The sequence below is a fragment of the Hyaena hyaena genome, unplaced genomic scaffold (assembly GCF_003009895.1).
Source record: "Hyaena hyaena isolate Hyena2069 unplaced genomic scaffold, ASM300989v1 scaffold_234, whole genome shotgun sequence".
NCBI lineage: Eukaryota > Metazoa > Chordata > Mammalia > Carnivora > Hyaenidae > Hyaena > Hyaena hyaena.
The window spans coordinates 2,384,990-2,400,349 of NW_024080865.1; the positions used below are offsets into that span (position 1 = coordinate 2,384,990).

The 15,360-nt window shown below is 39.4% G+C and overlaps 1 protein-coding gene across 2 annotated transcripts in view; it reads right to left on the reverse strand.

Annotated features, from left to right (window-relative positions):
- Positions 1–1,103: 1,103 nt before the first annotated feature.
- ACP3 (acid phosphatase 3) overlaps positions 1,104–15,360 on the reverse strand; it is a 52,427-nt gene continuing 38,170 nt past the window's right edge. For both annotated transcript variants that reach the window (XM_039243878.1, XM_039243876.1), the window contains one exon: positions 1,104–5,982. In XM_039243878.1, the coding sequence (XP_039099809.1) occupies positions 5,864–5,982 (119 nt within the window). In that variant the 3' untranslated portion in view covers positions 1,104–5,863. The remainder of the gene's footprint in view (positions 5,983–15,360) is intronic.

Genomic DNA, 15,360 nt, shown 5'->3' on the forward strand with positions numbered 1-15,360 from the left:
TTATGCACCTCTTATCAGGGTAATTTCCACAGATAACAACTGTAAACTCTTGGGGAAAAATATAAAATACAACTAATTAAATGTACTTGGGAGCAATCAAAAGCAAGCACATTCTGGAGGGGAATCAGCATTTGGAAAAAGGGAAGAGCTATTAGGTTAGTTTTATTTTCTTATGGCCTTTAGTCCAAATGCAGCCTCAGGCTTGTGCCATGCAGGGGCAGAGTGTGGGTTCCGGATGGTTAGCATAGGGAGAAAACAAAACAAAACATAATGTTACCCACTTGAAGTACCAGAGGAAAGAGTTTGGGAGGGGGACACCCATAGCCTCTTAAAAGTGAAAAGGAAATTCCCCCAAATTGAAAGCCAGAGGAGAGAAATCCCAAGTTCTATGTATAAACTACCCAACTAGAGGGGGCTGACCCCCATAGCTTACCTAACTATATACAGGGAAGACTCCAAGCAGCCTAATTTAGGCTGAAAGAACTGAGCTGAGATTTGAGTTGCTGTCCATTGCAGGGGAAACTGTAGTTTGATTTCAGCCAATTTAACTGACTGCTTAAGAAAAACAACTTTCTTGAGGAACACGATGAAATCCAGAGTCTCTACCACATATACATTCACAATGTCTAAGACACAGCCCAAAATTACTCTACATTCAAAGAAACAGGAAAACGTAACCCATATATAGGAGAAAAGACAATTAAGATGGGTCCAGAGATGACATAGATGTTGCAACTAGCAAATGAAAATTTTGTTTTTAATTTTGTTTTTATGTTTTTTACTTATTTCTGAGAGAGAGAGAGAGAGAGAGAGAGAGAGTCTGAGCAGGGGAGGGGCAGAGAGAGAGGGAGACACAGAATCTGAAACAGGCTCTGAGCTGTCAGCACAGAGCTCGACGCGGGGCTCCAACCCATTAACCGTGAGATCACGACCTGAGCTGAAGTCGGATGCTTAACTGACTGAGCCACCCAGGTGCCCCTAGCAAACGAATTTTTTTTTTTTTTTTTTTTTTTTAGCAAATGAAAATTTTAAAGCAGTTATTTAAAAAGACATTTGTTGGGAAAACAGATATTCATGACTAAAAGGGAAACCAAGACCAGCCATCCCCACTAATGCACAGAGTTCTTTATTTGTAGATTGTGATTCATGAGTACCTGAGAAAAACCCAAGTCTAAAAGAAGGTCCAGGATTAATACATTTCAACAACTGAGCCCAGAGAAACAGAGATAATATAGGGAGCAGAGGAGAATTTGAAAAAAATTCCAAGTAGGATTCTTAAAGATATTCAAGAATGGATTGCATTCATAAAATAAGAAGTGGCCATTATCAAAAAGGAACAATCAATGAATAGGAAAGTATTCTTAAAATAATAATAACAAGAAGAGAAGATAACAGATTTGCTGAAGACTGAGTTCATGTTCTGGAAATAAAATTTCCTATAATGTAGAGAAATAAAATAAAAATCTGGAAAATATGTGAGAAAAGTTGAAGCAATAAAGATAGATCCAGGAAATTCAAGAATACAATTTTTTTAAGTCAAAGACCTGTATACGCCAGACAGAATTAGACAGAAAAACAAATACCCATGCCTAAATACATCCTAGTGAAATTTCAGAATTCCATGAATAAAACAAATATCTTTTTAAAATTTCAGAAGAAAAAAAGAAAAGAAATGAAATAAACAATACCAGATTACTTACATTGGATGAGAATGATACCAATCAGACTTCTCATCAACAGGCCTGTGTATTAAGAAGACAACAGAATACTACATTCACATTCTGGGGGAATATGATTTTCAACCTAAAAGTGTATACCTTGCTGACTGATAGGTAAGTGGGAGGGCAAAATACACACATACTTGGCCATATCAGAATCAGAAAGCTTAGTGCTCAAGTGTCCTTTAAAAACTTACTTAAAGAAAATGAAAAAAATAATACAAGAAAGAGGACACCATGGGTTATAAAAGCAGGGAAAGATGTAAAATTTCAGAAAATCTAGGTATAAGTATAGTTCATAAAATTCATGCTAGTCACCAAAATAACTAAAACCAGATATTGTTGACAGGATTGTCTCTGATGATTAGAAATGGGTAAAAAGACATTTTATCTTGTATTTTATACTCTTCTGTATCATCTGAATTTATTTTTGTTTTAAATACAATTTCTTATAATAAAAAATTTAATAAAAAATTTTAAAAATACCCCTCTTCCAATCTTGCAGAACTTCTAAGGTGTGTTGTCACATTCCATCTTTAGACATTTTAAAAGAAGAAGAAATAGCTCATTTAGTATAGGATAGTTTTGGAAATATTTGGGGTGTTGCTGTGAAGATAGGTCTACAAATAAAACATTTCAGAAAAATCCTTGATCAATTCAGCACACACAAAAATAGTAAGATGTAGGCACATAAAAGATGACTTTCTTTTCTTCACCATAACCTGAAAGTGAATCTTGCAAATTAAAAAAACAAAAAAACAAACACAAAACATTCTTTCTGCTTCAAAAACTTTGTCATTGGTAAAAAGTATAACTGTCTAATATGGTAGCCACCAGCCACATATAGCTTCTGAAACCTGACTTGTACCTACTCCAAATTGAGATGTACTAGAAGGGTAAAATACACATCAGATTTCAAGTACTTACTATAAAAAACCTGACGAATAACTCAATAAATATTAGTGATGTGTTGAAGTGATTTTTTTCAGTGCACTGGGTTACATAAATTTTATTAGAATTAATTTTTCCTTTTTATAATGTGGCTATTAGAAAATTTTAAATCTCATATATGGGACTTATTCATGGCTTGCATTATGTTTCTACTCGACATTCCTGGTCCAAGGCACCAAAATGTAGCACACATTCATTACTGCTCCAATGGGGTTTCTATAAAAAGAGTTCTGAAGGAGAAAACTAGTATTTTGGTTTTCAGTTACCAAGAAGCTCCCCTGGCTATGAAGAGAGAATCAATGCTAGCAATATAAGAACAAGACGAAAGAGAATAGGAAGTTGGGAAAACAGAGACCATGACTGAATTCAGGCAGTAGAAATGCCAGTTCTCACATAAAAAGGTTTCTTGGTTGAATGACTTCCAACAAAATGTTTGCTTCTAAGTCTTGTACTCTTCTAATACCACAAATTCTTCTTTTTATAATCATATTTTCTTAATGCTTTCTTTATGCAATACCATTTTAGCTAGGAATACTCTACCTCAACTTCCTTAAAACTTTTCTACATATATACTGATGATATTTTTTATGGTAGTCTGTTTCCCTACATTGATGTGGTAAATACTATGTTATTCTAATCCTGTTCAAAGGCCTCTATAGTGGTTCAGATGTGGGGAATACATTGTAGAGCAGAAGTTATCTCAATCCTAACAATTTTCTTTCAAACAGTGTTTCTCCTCATGTCACCTGAGCTTCTCTGACTCATCTGAAAAAGTCACTTTTATCAGTAGAGAGAATTTGTATATCTTTCTGTTGAAGTTGGACGATTAGCTTATTTCCTGGGGAATGTTAGAGTACATCTGTGCTCTCTGCTTTATCAACAAAGATCATTTGTCACTTGTGATTTTTCACTCTGCCTTGAACTATGAAAACCAATTACAGTGTTTATCAACAGAGTAGCTCTGTGGAAGGGAAAAGAAACAACTCCGTTGGGAGTGACAGCTTTCTTTGCAATAATCAAGAGATAGGAGAAGGAAGAGAAATGGTAGATATTAACCTCCTCCCACTGAAACAATAGAAAGCATTAAACACTGTATTAATAGAAAGTATTAAACATTGACAGTATTAAAAGATGATATTAGGGAAAGCTTGTGAAGGCTTTTACTTTCACATTCTACCAACTCTGTAGAAGGCTGTTGTTGGGGCCAAACACCTTAATAATCACATTAGGGATGGACAATTTAGCTTCTAGGCCAGCGATTAGCAAACAGTAGGTCCTCTAACAATGTTTGTTAAATGAGAAGATCCATGACTTGTGGTTCTGTTTTCTACTTCTGTTTTAAAGTCTCATGACTTATTGGCATAAGATATTATGGTCTCATTACTAATATGACTGGCTACTTTATAGAGATAGTAATTTGTTATTTGTTTTTCCTGTTAACAGATGTTTTACCCCTTCCCACATTGAGGATGAAGCCAGATCTTTCATTTCTTTGCCTACATGCCTTTTGTGTTACTGGAGGAAGAAGCAGATGCCAGATAAGAGGACACAACTCCCTCTCAAGATTTTTTTGTTTTTGTTTTTTGCATAGTCTTAGCTCAGTTTAAATTACATAGAAAGTGAGGGTGATAGAGGTAAGTGAAGTTTATCAAGAGAAAGCTGTGGAATCCAAGGAGAGAGGAAGATTCTTGAGACTAAGAGATGCGGTGGAGTTTCAGGAGGGTTTCTGGTTGATAGGTATTGTCCCAGGTAGGGGACTGGACAATGCCACGATGGTGAAGTCCAAGTTCATGGTCTTGGGAGCCATGCATAGATGTCCTCTGCCTACCTTCGGGAGACCATGTGGGAATAGACAGTGGGTTTTTTTTTGGAGACCAATGTAGATAACAGCCTAATGGACCCTTATCCAACTCTTCCCACCAATTCCATCCAGGACCTTTAGTAATAACTGAGAAGGTGAAGATCCCTACCGATGAATCAGATTGAATTTCCCACCAAGTGGATAGTTAAAGGCTCAGCATGGGTTACGACTGTTTAGAACACATATCAGGCTTACTGCAATGGTACCATTCATGAACATGCTTGCTTGGACAGTGACCAATTCATAAGATGAAATGAAAAACAAAGTGTTCACAGAATATGAGAACTAGATGTGACTTCTATGTTTATCTAGTCCTGACTCTTCATTTTTAGATAATTAAACCAAGGTTTAAAAGACTTAAAAGAACTTGTTCCAAGTTGTTGCTCTAAGGCCAGTGCAGAGCTGCGGCAGGGGATCATCAACCTTCATCCCATTTTTCTTTCTACTTCACTGCTTGGGAATTTTAGCTTCATTTGTGGTGATTAAATACGTTATTATCTCATCATGGCCATGAAAAGTTCTCATGAAAGTAAATCTCTTTTAAAATGAAATAAAGAAAGTGGAACTATAAAAATGTAGTCTCGTGGTAGAGGTAGAAAAAAGAAACATGGCTTCATGGACTTTCTAGTTATTCCCCATTCTAGAAATTGTGGGGAAAATGACCTGACCTACAATTACAGTAGTCGATATTACAGTTTCTGAGAATTAAATACCTCTCTCTAAGGCAGTTTCAATACTGCTAAGTGTATGTATGTGTGTCAGTATATATACACATACAGAAATCTGTTAGCTATCAAACACTGGGTAGGAGTTTCTTTTCAGGAGTGTGTACGTGTTTGTATTCAATTTACTTAACAGCTTATTTACACCTTCTGATTGGCTCTTATTTCTTAAGAATCATCCTACCTGATGCTATTTCTAATGTAACTGTCCTCATTATCCAGTCTCCTTTAATCTATGTCTTTGTCACAAGTTGTAACCATTTGCTCTTTGCAGGCATTAGGCTGATTGGAGTTTAACTTCCTTCTTTCTTTCTGGATATCCATGCCAGACTACAACTATCCTCTGCAGAAGAACCTCTTTCTAGCTGAATGAGAAGCCTGCACTACAATAAGGAGTGCAACCATCAGGAGGCCTAACCAAGTAACCTGAGGTTCATTCATCAGTCCCTTGGTCACTATGGGTTCAGACCCTGCTCTTGACAGGCTCAAAGGGAAGGGTGTGGGCAGGGTGATGTCCACATGGTGAAAGCCTGTCCTTTCAATGAGGCATCACTGACAGGTACTGCGTCCAGGAGGTTGGTCTGGTGCGTCGGCCTTATTCAGCCATCTGTTCAAATGTGCCGAAAGGGGTCTCTTTGCCAGCAGGGCCCATGACGGATGAGGGTAAACAGCAGCACCAAGAGGACACCAGACACCAGGCAAAAGGCAACAGCAAGGATGACCCTTAGAACTGTGGAAAAATTGGAAGACCCATAATGTAAAATTAATGGATTAGGAAAACATGAAGGTTGTAACATGCAGAAAATAGAAAGATCACACATCAGTGTTAATTTCTGCCTTAATTGTCAAATTCAGTGGTGTTTCTGAAGCAACTTTGAAACCAGCAGTGTGCTGAAGACTGACTAGGAGTCAGAAATGACCTAGGTTCCACTTCTGGCATGACCTTTGACCTCTGGGTCTTACGTCAATTACCTTCCCTTTAAGGGAATTGTCAATTACCCTTTAAGGTAATTGACACAAGTATTTCTTTTCTTTTCTTTCTTTTCTTTTTTTTTTTTTTTGACTGAAGTATTTCTTTTTTTTTTTTTTTTACAAATAGTTTATTGTCAAATTAGTTTCTTTTTTTTTTTTTTTTGAGCTTACAAATGAAATTTATTAAATACTTTAGACGTATTGAATTACTGAGGACAGACAATTATATACAGTTACAAATGAGAAAACTGGCAAAGAGAAAGCAAGCAAACTATTTGGCAAAGGACAGAAATGGAGTTTGATTTTCGGAAGTTCTGATTTCAGGACACATATTGTTGAATATGATGCTAAATATTTTGGAAAAATATTTCTTCTAGCTCTGGTTTTTCTTCATCTTTTTTTCTAAATAATTGTGATGATAGCTAATGATTTTTGACAAATTTCTTTTTTTTTTAATTTATTTATTTATTTTTTTTACAAATAGTTTATTGTCAAATTAGTTTCTACATAACACTCAGTGCTCATCCCCAAAGTGCCCTCCTTCATGCCCATCCCCCCCTCCCCCCCACATCCATCAGTCCTCAGTTTTTGTCAGCATTCAAGAGTCTCTCATGGTTTGCCTCTCTCCCTTTCCCCCACCATTTCCGCCCTTCTTCTCCCCCTTGGTCCTCCGTCAAGTTCCTCCTAATCCTCCTATACGTGCAAACATATGGTATTTGTCCTTCTCTGCCTGACTTATTTCGCTCAGCATAACACCCTCAATTTCTAAAGTCCTTTCAAGCATTAACTTCATGCACTTTCATACAGTTAAAATGATCAATTGTTCATGGTCTCAGTGTCAACAGAAATACTATCATTAATTGGGTCTAAAAGAAATGGAATATCATCTTTTGGTTTTTGAATTTGTTTTTCAGTAAATATCAGTAAATATCTTTTAGAGAGGAAACCCATGTTTAAAATGACAAGCATTTTTAAGATTACTGTGTACGGTTGATAATCTGTACCTTTATGTATACATAGCCCTTTGATAGCTGACCAGTCATGGGGAGATATACAGGGTCATTTTTTATGAGATGCTATTCATTACTGCATCTGGAAAGTTACTCTACACACACACACACACACACACACGCACGCATGCACACACACACACTGGTCCACTGTAGTATATACATCATAAATATCAATTTGTACCATCTCTAAATGGATGTCTCATCTTCATTGTAAAAATAAATGACTGTTGGTTGGCTTAGGCAGTGGGAGAACAAACATCTCTCTGATCTGGCAGCTCTGTCTACAGAAGCCCTCATCCTCCATGGAACACAGTTGAAAATCACTTATTGAACCTAACTTTATCATTGTAGAGATTAAAAAAAAAAAGTAGAGAGATTAGATAATTTGGCTAGAGATAAGCAGATAATTGTATTTGGGTTGGAATATGAGGGCTTATCAGTCTCATGATTCACTAATAACTCAGTACACTAATGACTTCCAAATTTAAATCTTTTGCAAACTCAAGACTCATATCCAACTGTGTACTTGATATATTCCCTTGGACATTTAATAGGCATTTCAATCTCAGGAAGTCCAACACTGAATTCCCAATCCCCTCATGCCTCCCCCGTCCCGAACTCTGTTCTTCCTGCAGCCTTCCTCATTTCAGTTGATGGAAACTTCCTTCTTCTACTGTCTCAGCCCCAACTCTTGAAATATTCCCTGATTCCTCTTTTTCTTTCACATCCTAGAACAGGAAGTCCCGTTGTTTCTTTCAAAATATATCCAGAAACCAATGATTTCTCCCCTTCTCTGCCACCACCTTGTTTTGAACCACCATCGTCTTTTGCCAGGATTACTACAATATCCTCCTGACCTGTTCACTAGATTCTATACTTTCTCCCCTACAATCTATTTTCAACACAGCAGCCAAATGACTTCAAGTGAAATCATAACACTCTTCTACTAAAAACAAGGTCTTCAATGAATGCTCATCTCACTCAGAATGAAAGCCAAAGTCCTAATGATAACAGTTTACAAGGCTCTACATCATCTGGCCTGATTAACATCTTAGATTTTCTCTCCTACCATGCTCCCTTCAGTTACTCTCTTTTGCCACACAGGTCTTGCTGTTCCTCAGACATGCTAGACGCACACCCATTTACAACCTTTGCTATAGTTGCTACTATTGTCTAGATGCTCTTCTCATGAATCTCTGCATCAGGTAACTCTACTGCCTTCTTTGCTCAAATCTCATCTTCTCAATGAGGACTTTCTACTTAAAGGTGCAACCAATATGCCCTTTCCCCACACCCACCCCCAGGTGACACTTGGGATCCTCACCTTCCAAAATTATGATATTTGTTACTTATTATCTAACCCTCTCTCCCTCTAACAGAATGAAAGCTTCATGAAGGCAGAAAACTTTGTCTTTTTTGTTCATGAATGTATCCCTGGCACCTAGAATAGTACCTGGCATATAGGAGATGCTCAATAAATATTTGTGGAAAGAATTAATGATCTAGAGCTCACAGGTCCTTGATTCTTAGTTCAGTGCTTTTCTCAAGATATCAGGATGCCTCTTAGCATTGTGAGAAGGTGAATATTAATAAAGTTAGATCCTGATGTATGGGTGCCATTACCCCTGTGAATGAAGTTAATATAAAGGTGGAGGGAACTGAGGAGAATTGAGGAAGGAAGGAAAGAGCTAAATGAAATGAGGGAAGAATACAGAGACTAATGATTCTTTAAAATTAATGTTCATGGGTAACTATCTGTATTTGGAAATGTATTTTCAATTATTTTTATTGGCTATGTTGTCATAGTAGTCTCGTGGAGTATGTTTCCCCAATCTTTTCCCTTCCTTCAGTCTTTCCTAGACACATAGTGGGCACCCACCATATGCTAGGCCCATGGTGTGTTGGGTTCTGGGGTTCCATGATCCCTGCTTTTGAGATCATCAGTATCTAGTGGGAGAAACAGACAATTATGAGATCATGTGATAAACAGTAAAATAGAAGTGTAAAAGCCATGCCATTGGAATGGAGAAAAAGTTGCAATTAATACAAAGCTTTCTATTTAGAAGAGAAAGAGGTTGGAAAGTCTTCTGAGAAAATGATAAGATTTGAGCAGGCCTTTGAGATAAATAAGACTTTGCCATGAGACAGAATGAGTTGCACAAGAGTGTGTTTGGGAAATAATAAGCAGTTGCATGTGGCTGGAGTATAGCTTCTGGTGAGGTAAGACTAGATAGGTAGGTTGGGGCCTAGGTTTTAGAAGGTCTGGTTTGTCAAGGAGCACATGGAAATCATCCACAATTATGACACATGGAAGTGACATGGCCCAATTCATGTTTAAAAAAAGAAAACAACTACAGAGAAATATAGGAACATGGAGACACTCCAGGCCTGATGGCTATTAAAATGCCTTTGACAGGGCGTCTGGGTGGCTCAGGTCACAATCTCATGGTTCGTGAGTTGGAACCCTGCATCGAGCTCTGTGCTGACAGCTCAGAGCCTGGAGCCTGCTTCTAATTCTGTGTCTCCCTCTCTCTCTGCTCTTCCCCTGCTCGTGCTCTCTCTCTCTCAAAAATAAATAAAAACATAAAAAAATTTTTTTAAATGCCTTTAACAAGACACTTAGGGTTCAGAACTGAAAGTGTGGTTCCGACAGTGCAGATGAGGGAATTCTAGGACACTCTTGCAGTAGAGCCGATAGGCTCTGTGATGGACTACAATGTGCTGGTAAAGGAGAAGTGGAGTCATGGCCACCCATGGGTTCTAGCTTGGGTGAAGAAGATGATTAGGCTGTGAACTGAGATTGAAAACCCATTAAAAAGGATCAGTTTGGAGTAGAGGAGATAATAATTTTATTTCAAATGTAGGATTGAGATGGGTTATTATCCTCATAGAAATGATCAGTAGGCAGCTGTAAACAACAGGTCTAGAAGAGACATGGAGATGTGGAAATAAGGATTGTAGATGTAGAAGATGGAGGCCCAGGTAATACTGGCTCATGGCGAGGTTGGAATGAGGGAACCAAGGACAAGTCTGTAGGATCTTATCATTTAGGGGGTTGGAGGAAGATATGAGTCTGAGAACATAGAAAAGACTCATGAGGGGCTCCTGGGTGGCTCACTCGGTTAAGCGTCCGACTTCGGCTCAGGTCATGATCTCACGGTTTGTGGGTTTGAGCCCTGTGTCGGGCTCTGTGCTGACAGCTCAGAGCTTGGAGTCTGTTTCAGATTCTGTGTCTCCCTCTCTCTCTGACCCTTTGCTGCTCACGCTGTCTCTCTCTCTCAGAAATAAATAAAACATTAAAAAATAAAAGACTCATGAGAGACTCTTTCTCTCTCCTTAATTAAAAAAAATTCTCTTAAATGTTTTTACTTATTTTTGAGACAGAGAGAAAGCACGAGCTGGGGAGGGGAAGAGGGAGACAGGAACTGAAGCGGGCTCCATGCCAACAACAGAGAGCCCGATGCAGGGCTCGAACCCATGAGCTAAGACCATGACCTGAGCTGAAGTCAGATGCTTAGCTGACCCAGCCACCTAGGTGCTCCCTTATACTGTGAAGCATTTTGTGCATTTGACAGAGAGTATCGTTCTAGAGTCTGAGAAAGAGAGCGATCAGTTGCATCTAACTGCGAAGAGACGGGGCTGGTAATGACGGACAAGCCCTTCTATCGCACAGGAACACATGAAAGCCGCTGAAGGCAGTGTGAATCAGCACCACTTTTCTGAAATCTATTTTGGCGATGTGTATCAAAAAGCCTCTTCCTCTTGGCGTTACTCCCCATGTCCTGTCTACTCTTCCTCTTTCCTGTTTGAATAAGTCCGTCCTCATCCCAATCCTTGGACTACTGCAACAGTCTCCCAGCTGTGCCCCCTCCCCTCAGTCCCACTGCTCTCTGATCCTCTCTCCCCACGGAGGGCAGGGGCCTTTCTAAAACAGGAAGCCAGTCCCATCATCTGTTCTCTGCCGAAAACCTCTTAATGACCAGAGCTATTCAACTTGACCTGAGACACTTAATGCCCGCCTTCCCAGTGTGCTTGCACTCTGACCAGACATACTCCCTCCTGTTCCTAAAATGTCCCATGCTGTCTTTAACCTCTGGTCTTCTACACAGTTTCTCTCTTTTGTCGTAACATTCTCCTCTCTCCTCACCTCCGCTCACCTTGTTAATTCCTTCTCTCCTTCAGGCTTTGGTTTATTTTTTTTAAGTTTTAAAAAAAATGTTTATTTTGAGAGAGAGATAAAGAGTGAGAAGGGGAGGAGCAGACAGAGAGGGAGAGAGAGAATCCCTAGCAGGCTCCACACTGAGAGTGCAGAGCCTGACATGGGGCTCAAATCCCCAAACCGTGAGATCATGACCTGAGGCAAAAGTCAAGAGTTGGATTCTCAATCAACTAAGCCACCCAGATGCTCCCAGGCTTTGGTTTAAACAGCACTCCCTTTGATAAGCCTTCTCTGACCCCTTAGACTTAAGCTAGTTGCCTTTCCCCTATGTCCTTTATTACAGTATTCACTATACCTAACTGCTAGGGCTTGTTTAATTCTTTATCCCCCGCCCTCTCTGCCTACCTCCCTGCCACGGGGTGCAGGTCACAGGGGAACAATTTTCTTGTATTGCTGCCATTTCTTCAGCAAACTTAACACCTGCTACATAGGCACACACTGGGTAGGTGATAGGTGCTCAAAAAATATGTTTATTAAATATTCATCTCCTTTGACCTACTAATTCAATTTTTGGGCATTTGTCCCAGGGGAATGGTCAATAAGACAGTGTGGGATGGAAAGGGAAGATGACAGAGTAGAAATATGGTGTTAGAGACTGTGTGGCTTGAACCCTGGCCCTACCACTGGTGGCATGTTGATTTCTGAGGCTATTTTATTCTCTGTAAAATGGGTATATGTCATATTGACAGGAAAATGAAAACAGATCACTGAGTTAGGTGCTGATGGTTTTCAAAAGGGGGTTTCCAAAAAGAGATGGAAGAAAGAACAGCATTTTACTGAATAGGTCAGGAGCGAGAGATGAGGAAATACAGAATGTAAATGATTGGTTCGAGAAAATTGGGATTGAAGAGAGTGAGATGGAGCAGGCACTTGAGCTGTTCTTTGCTGAGAGATTTGGGCATTGCCTGGTGGAAAGAAGCCAATGCAGAGGAAGACAATGAAGCTAACTAAGATTCACTGAGGTCCCAGGAAATGAGGAGTGGGATCATATGCCTGAGGAAAGGATACTCAGGGAGGAACATGTTTTCCTGAGGAGCAGCAGTAAAGGCAGGTTAAGGCTACTAAGATATTTGGTGGTAATGATAGGAGAACATAAAAGAGTTTTCAGTGGACTATCTTGCTCTTCTAGATAATTCTCACTAGAATTAAAGAAGCCAAGATGAACTTGAAAGTTTGGGGAAAATAACAAGACCTTCCTGTAGAATTCAGGAAAGGGGCCCAGTAGGGGTGAATATGTTGGAATCAGCTAGGGTTGGAATAGAAATTTCAACATTCATAATTTGAAATGACAACAATAAGCTTCTGTTCCAACTCAGCAGATCACAATGCTGACACCGTTTGGTTGGATTAACCTAGGGTTGGATATTGCTGTGGTGGGGAGGGTATAAGATGGGCCACTATTAGGTCAGAACTGCCTAGGCTGAGGACAGGAGTGGAAGTGAGGAATGACTTGGTATATACCAGAGCAAGTTCCCAATGTCATTAATGAATGATGAAACATGTCCTGGGAAACTGATGGTAATGGCAACAAGAATGAGACATAGGTGCTATAACTGGCCTCATCTCTGAGGGAGGAGGGGTGCTGGAAGGGGTATCATTGAGCAGTGGCTCCAAATAGCAACAGGAGAACAAAAAGAATGCCAAGCTGACTGTGATGAAAATAGGCCAAACAACACAGACATATTGGTGTATATATAGATGTAAGTAGTTGGTGACGGGGTCTTCATAGTCCATGCACATTTGAGGCTCATTCATAGCTTCTCTCCCCTATTTATTGAACAAGTGAGTTCTAGGCTTCTGTTATCTGGGTCCATCCATGAAGAAGTCAGGCTAAGTATGAAGGGCTGAACATTTATTCAATTAGCAAATACTGACTGAAGGTACCGGGTTCTAGGCATTGTCTGAAGATTTAAGGAGGAAAAAGGTAATGATCTTGCCTTTAGGAAGCTTATGGTTGAATCTTGGGCACGTGTATATTTACTGAAGATTCACAAAGATTTTTATAAGAAGAAACTTGAACTTCCCATCATTAATTCTCCTTCTCACTATATATGTGGTGCTGGAGATTGACAGAGGTGTTGGGAGACTGCTAGCAAAGAAAGTCTGACTGTGTTAGTAAAATTTTGGAATTAAGAAAGCATTTTCTAAAAACAGAATTTTGGGGCACCTGGGTGACTCAGTGGGTTAAGCGTCCAATTTCGGCTTAGGTCATATCTCATGGTTCCTGAGTTTGAGCCCTGCATCAGGCTCTGTGCTGACAGCTCAGAGCCTGGAACCTGTTTCGGATTCTGTGTCTCCCTCTCTCTCTGCACCTTCGCACTCATGCTCTCTCTCCCTCTCTCTCTCTCAAAAATAAATAAACTTAAATTAAAAAATAAATAAAATAATAAAAAGAATTTTACTTTCAAGTAATATAGTATGGAACTTAAGCTTATCATGAATTTCCCAGCAAAGAGTCTGCTTAATTGACATGAGAATGATGTTAATTAGATCTACTAACCACTGTGAATAACACTGCTTACAGGTATGGGTAGGATTTCATGGGTAGCAGGGTAGCCAAGCATTCTGCATATACACGGTATGTCCTGTATTTATTTAATGGTTTGTCCTGCTTCCTGTGTTGGCTTTCTCAGGACACCCTAATGTTCTGTAGCCATTTTTTAAAATAAATTGTAAAAATCCAGCAGTTAAAGGTATTTTTCAAATTGATTTGGGCGTCCTATTTGCTAAATTTTGTGTCTTACTAAGGAATCATTCCATGCCTATAACCTTCCATGCTCTAGCCTGTTTCATGGTGTTTCTGGCAAGGCAACTAGGATTTCCTGTTCCAGGAATTCCCCAACACTGACAGTCTGTCTTTCTGAAATTTTTACCTGCTGCCCCAGGCATCACTCTTGCAGACCATATAGAACAAATTGAATCCCTTTTCCTTAAAGAACTTCAGATATTGAATTTGCTTTGGTGGAGACCACCTCACGTTATAGATTAAGTTTTCTATGAGCCAAAAGCAGTGGTGTGCTAGTAAACTGGATCAAAACCACAGAAAACAAAACCCTGATTTGTGGCTTCTGCTGATTTCTGTGATGAAGATGCTCCTGCCATGACACCATGACCAATTTCACACTGCCAAAGTCAAGAGATTGAACTCAGAGTTGGGAAGGGCTGTGCACATTCCACTCGAGGTTGGTATGTGCTCGCTCCAGCACACCGATCCTTAAGTTTTCATTTTATTAAGATATTTTGCTAATTGGTTTCACTCTGTTAGAATGTTGAATTGATATGGGTGTCCTGAGGAAAAGAATTTTATTAATACTCTACAGGCAGATTTGCGAAGAGGAGGTGACATATTGGCCATGGAGGATAAAGGAGAGGATGGGCTCAAAAATACCCCCAGGTTACCGGGGATTGCTGCCGATCAAGAGAGAGACAGTACATTCAGGGGGGAAAGGTAAGTGATTTATATATCCATTGGGCAAGTGTGTATTGAGCACAAATTCATGTCAGGCACAGGTATTTCTGAGACAGATATAAAACAGAACACAACAGATAAAAACCCTTGCTCTTGTGCAGATGATATTTGATCTTATGAGAATTGGCCCCTTGAAGGAAACCTGTGGGAATCTCATTGGACCCAGAACCTTGTGCTGAGGAAGTCCCCTACCCTTTCCAGCTTCAAGCCACTAAGACATTTGATAAATGGCTTTCTCGTACCTTGCGCCACACCATTAGAAACCTCCATCCAAACTGATTTCAGATGGTGCAATTGTTACCTCTTACAGGTAGCCCTTCCTGACTTTCCTTACTGCCTCCTTCCCTCTGAATCCAGTTAATTCTTGTCCCATAGCAACCTTTGTGGTGGTAAGATACAACCCTTGTTATTCTGTGTAATATGTATCTTTTTGCT